The sequence below is a fragment of the Pterocles gutturalis genome, unplaced genomic scaffold (genome assembly GCF_000699245.1).
Source record: "Pterocles gutturalis isolate BGI_N339 unplaced genomic scaffold, ASM69924v1 scaffold12521, whole genome shotgun sequence".
In the NCBI taxonomy this organism is placed as follows: domain Eukaryota; kingdom Metazoa; phylum Chordata; class Aves; order Pterocliformes; family Pteroclidae; genus Pterocles; species Pterocles gutturalis.
The window spans coordinates 350-4,202 of NW_010103140.1; the positions used below are offsets into that span (position 1 = coordinate 350).

A 3,853-nucleotide genomic window follows, 5' to 3' on the forward strand; every position below is an offset into this window, starting at 1 on the left:
TCGATTGCCCTTTCTGGATATTGGATTTTTTTATTTCTTGTCCCTCACCTCCCTTTTTCCCCCCCTTTGAAGCTTTAAAATCCATTGTCCACAACATCCGTCACCGTTAAATAATTTGCTGCTCTTGTGCCAAAAGATTCCCAGGGATATTTCCCTGGGGAGGAGGCTATTTCAAAGCACCGTGGCTCCATTTAGCCAGGGCAGGGGGGTGACACAAGAGCTTTTCACAGCCTCGGAGTTACATCAGGAATCTTAAAATTAGCAGCTGGTCACCCCTCGTCGCACGGCCAGGGAGCGAGGGAGGGCGTGATTCAAGGTATGTCTGAATCATCCTTTAGGATTCTGATTCCCAGGGCTTAAAATGAGGGAAAAGGAAGATATTTTGGGTCAGCTGGTTGACTTTTATTTTTTTTTCCCCACCTCCACTGGCAAATGCGCGGAGGTGAATGACAGAATTCTGCCAGGGAAAAGCAAGTCAGCGCGGCAGTGACTCAGCTCAGGCCGTGCCGGAGAAAAAAGCTGAACCACACGGGAGAAAAATGCTGAACCACGTCCCCTCCCGCTCTTTCTCAATCCTCTGTGGGTCCGGGTGGGGTTGCGGGAGGGGCTCTGCGGCACGGCGATGGCACGGCACGGCGATGGCATGGCACCGGCACCGGCAGGGTGGGTGGGGTGCAACGGCAACGCCGAGTGATGCTTCTTCCAGCCCCTTCTAGAGGGTTCGGTCGTGGTCCCCCAGGGCGATGCGATGCCAGGGAGGGCCAGGGAGGGAGGGGACAGCGTGGGCTCTGCGGGCAGCCGGGGGGATGCGCAGGGACCCCCCCTCACTGCCCGCTCCCAGGGGGTGTGGTACAGGGAAAGGGCGAGACCCTTTTCCACCATTTGGTGGAACTCAGGATTTGTTTGGATCGACCCCCAGGCATCTGAGTGCCCAGGAAGGATCTTGGGAGACACAGTTGGGAAGGGGCTGGCCCCCACCCTGCCCTTCTTTCTCCCGCTCCCCTTTGTGCTGAGGGGAAACTGAGGCACACCCCTCCAAATTACAGCTCATAGAAGGGCTGTGACCAAAGCCAGGGATAAGACCCGTGGCAGAGCTCAACTCTACGTTGAGACCCAGCCTAGAGCGAAACCTCCACGACACCACGCTCTCCTGCCCTGTCGATTTTTTTTTTTGGGGGGGGGTATCCTGTGGGATTTGGTCAATATGGCATCGCCTGAGAGTTTTGGCCGCTTTGGGGCAACTCCTGTGCTTTTGGTAGAGCTTTTCTCCTCCTCTTCTCTCCCCTCGCCCCCTTCGCCTTCACAGCCCGAAAATGCTGGACACCATCAGCAGCCAGTACGATTCCTTCATCTACTGGAGGATGCCGATCCCGCAGCTGGATGTGGCGGAGCTGGAGGGGCTGGGGCTCAGCGACGTGCCCCTCTACAAACCCAAAGGAGGGCTGGGCAAGCTGGCCGCCGAGCGGGACCGCGTCAGCCAGGACAGCTCCGAAGAAGAGGACAGTCTGCTGCAGTTCAACAGCTTTAATTTCTGGAGAGCTCCTATCGCCAGCATTAGCTCGTTAGATTTTGATCTAATTTGAAGCCCTCCCTCCTGCCCTTCCTCACCCTCCCCCTGCTAAGCATGTGAGGATTTGGTTTTGTTGTCAGTTTGGAGGCTGGTTTTTTTTTTTTTCTTTCTGGTCAGTTTTTAACGTCGTTAATGAACTCAGCAGTTCACCCTGGCCCTGATGGTAATGGGCTCCCCGCAAAGCTTTCACTTCTCCTCTCCACCTTTTCCCCTCTTTTCTTCCCTTCTTGCAGTGGCGCTGGAAACACCATGACGGTGCAAGAAGGGGGTAAGAGCACAGGGGGCAAATACGAGGGGAAGGGGCAGCAACAGCCACCCCATTGCCCCACATCTGCACACCAGCAGGTGCGGGAGGCACTGGGGGGTTTCTGCCACCACCCCACACCCTGCGGCTGGGTGACCGTGGGTGTCCCCGTGCTCTGGGATGAGCGTTTGGGCTTATTTCTCGTGTGCTTTTTTAAGAAACTCATTTGTGCAAAGGGAGCGGCGCAGGACTGGTGGGAATCGTCTTCGTTTTGCAGAAAGCATCCTCCTTGCTCCTCTCCCAGGGACACAGAGACCCTCTGTGCTCCCCTGGCCCAGTTTCTCCAAAAGCCGCTTCACTCCTTAACCTTCCCCTCAGGTGGAAGAGGCAGGGATGTGCCCAGGACGTGAGCACAAACCTCTTTCTTGAAAGAAATAATCTCTTTGAGCCTTGTGGCTTGAGCCCAAGCAGGACAAACGACAGCCAGGAGGGTAAACACACATGGAAACGTTCTGACCTTGCTTGGTGGGGTGAAGGCTGAATGCTCACTGCCTGAAATTTGATTTTTCTCCCTTTTTTATCACCCATATACTTTATCCCAGGTGTGACTTCCAACTGGGACAGATGCTTGGTACATCGCAGGGTCGGGATGGGTAACGGGGGCTGAGCTGAAAGATAAGATGGAGAATTCAGTTTGATCTCCCCCCAAAATGAAAACGTTCCTGTTTCCCTGCCTAATTAATCCACCCCTTTAAAAATAACAGTGAAAAAATGCTGCATTCACTCCAGCAGAAGCCTTGCATTTTCCTCGGGGAGGTTTTCACCCATGAGCTGAGGTTTATTTCTGAGCATCACCTCAAAATGGGGAAAAAAAAAAAAACCCAAAAAAAACAAACCCTGAATAATTTTTGGCTTTTAAATAGCTTTTTTTTTTTTTTTTCCCCAATATTGATTTCTGTGAGAGTGAACACGACGGCTTTGTCTTCTTGAATGTGCTTTTTGGGGGTTTGATGGGGCAAAGTTGTGATGTGGAGCATCCCAAAACTGTCCTAAGAGTCGGGGGGGGGGGTACGTGGCCAGCGGGAGGCTGAGGCAGTGCTTAAGACACCCAAAAATAGGCAAATACTGGAAAAAAGCTGCACTCTAGTATGAAAAGGGAGCGCAGCTCTCCTGTAACCTCCAGAAACGAGCCAGCCTGCTGACAGAACCACCTGTGTTAAACCAGAGGTGAAAAATGTAAACTCTCCTCTGCAGAGCTGCTTGATTTCTGCGTTCCCAGCTGGGAAACCCTGCAGGAGAAGTATTTATTATGAAACTTTAAATAAAATGATTTAAAAACATACACATTCCTGTGGACACTTAAAAAAATCCACACAGACCGCCATCAAGTTTTCTCTGCGATTTGCCATTAAGTTATTTTAAACCTTTTTATAGCGAGCTGAGAACACGCACCCATGTGTCTTTACAAATGCTGTGGAGGATTTAAGCTTGTAAAAAACGGAGCCTAAAGCATTATTTTAAGAACATTAAGGATATGACTTAAACTTCAGCTTCTCCAAACCCCACAGGAAAGCGTCTCAGAGGAGAAAGAGGCCCCAGGGTTTTGCTTTTACCTCAGAATGAGCCTGTCAGGGGCACCCCGACAGGGTAACGCAGCAGAGAAGGGGGTTCAGGCCCCCTGAGGGGAGCTCAGCCCGTCTAGGGGGGCAGTAGGAGGAGGCAGAGGCACACAAACCTTACTTACACAGGCAAATAAACACAAATACAGACAGAGCGAAGCCGAGCGCCCTGTGAGGCGGGGAGACATCCCCCCTTTGGACTTGGCGCCTAAACGCCTCTGCCGGAACTACCTGCGGGGCGGATCACCCCCACCCCGCCTCCGCGCTATGAGGTAAATCCCTCCGCAAAAGAAAGTACTCCCCCGTTGCTCGCCGCCCTCTTCCAAGCCCCTGGGCGGGGAGGGGACCAGGAAAAGAGTGAAAAATTCCCTAATTCCTCCCCGTGCTCTCTGCGATGGAGCGAGGGGAGACCTCCGATGG

General features: G+C 52.8%; 1 protein-coding gene across 1 annotated transcript; it reads left to right on the forward strand.

The window, feature by feature from the left end:
• Positions 1-1,313: 1,313 nt before the first annotated feature.
• MLLT11 (myeloid/lymphoid or mixed-lineage leukemia (trithorax homolog, Drosophila); translocated to, 11) lies at positions 1,314-1,583 on the forward strand. Its single transcript, XM_010086586.1, has one exon. The coding sequence runs from the start codon at positions 1,314-1,316 to the stop codon at positions 1,581-1,583; it is 270 nt and encodes an 89-aa protein (XP_010084888.1).
• The last annotated feature ends 2,270 nt before the right edge of the window (positions 1,584-3,853 follow it).

Excerpts from the sequence above, each read along its gene's own strand:
- MLLT11 (XM_010086586.1), top strand. The coding sequence starts at position 1,314 with ATGCTGGACACCATCAGCAGCCAGTACGATTCCTTCATCTACTGGAGG.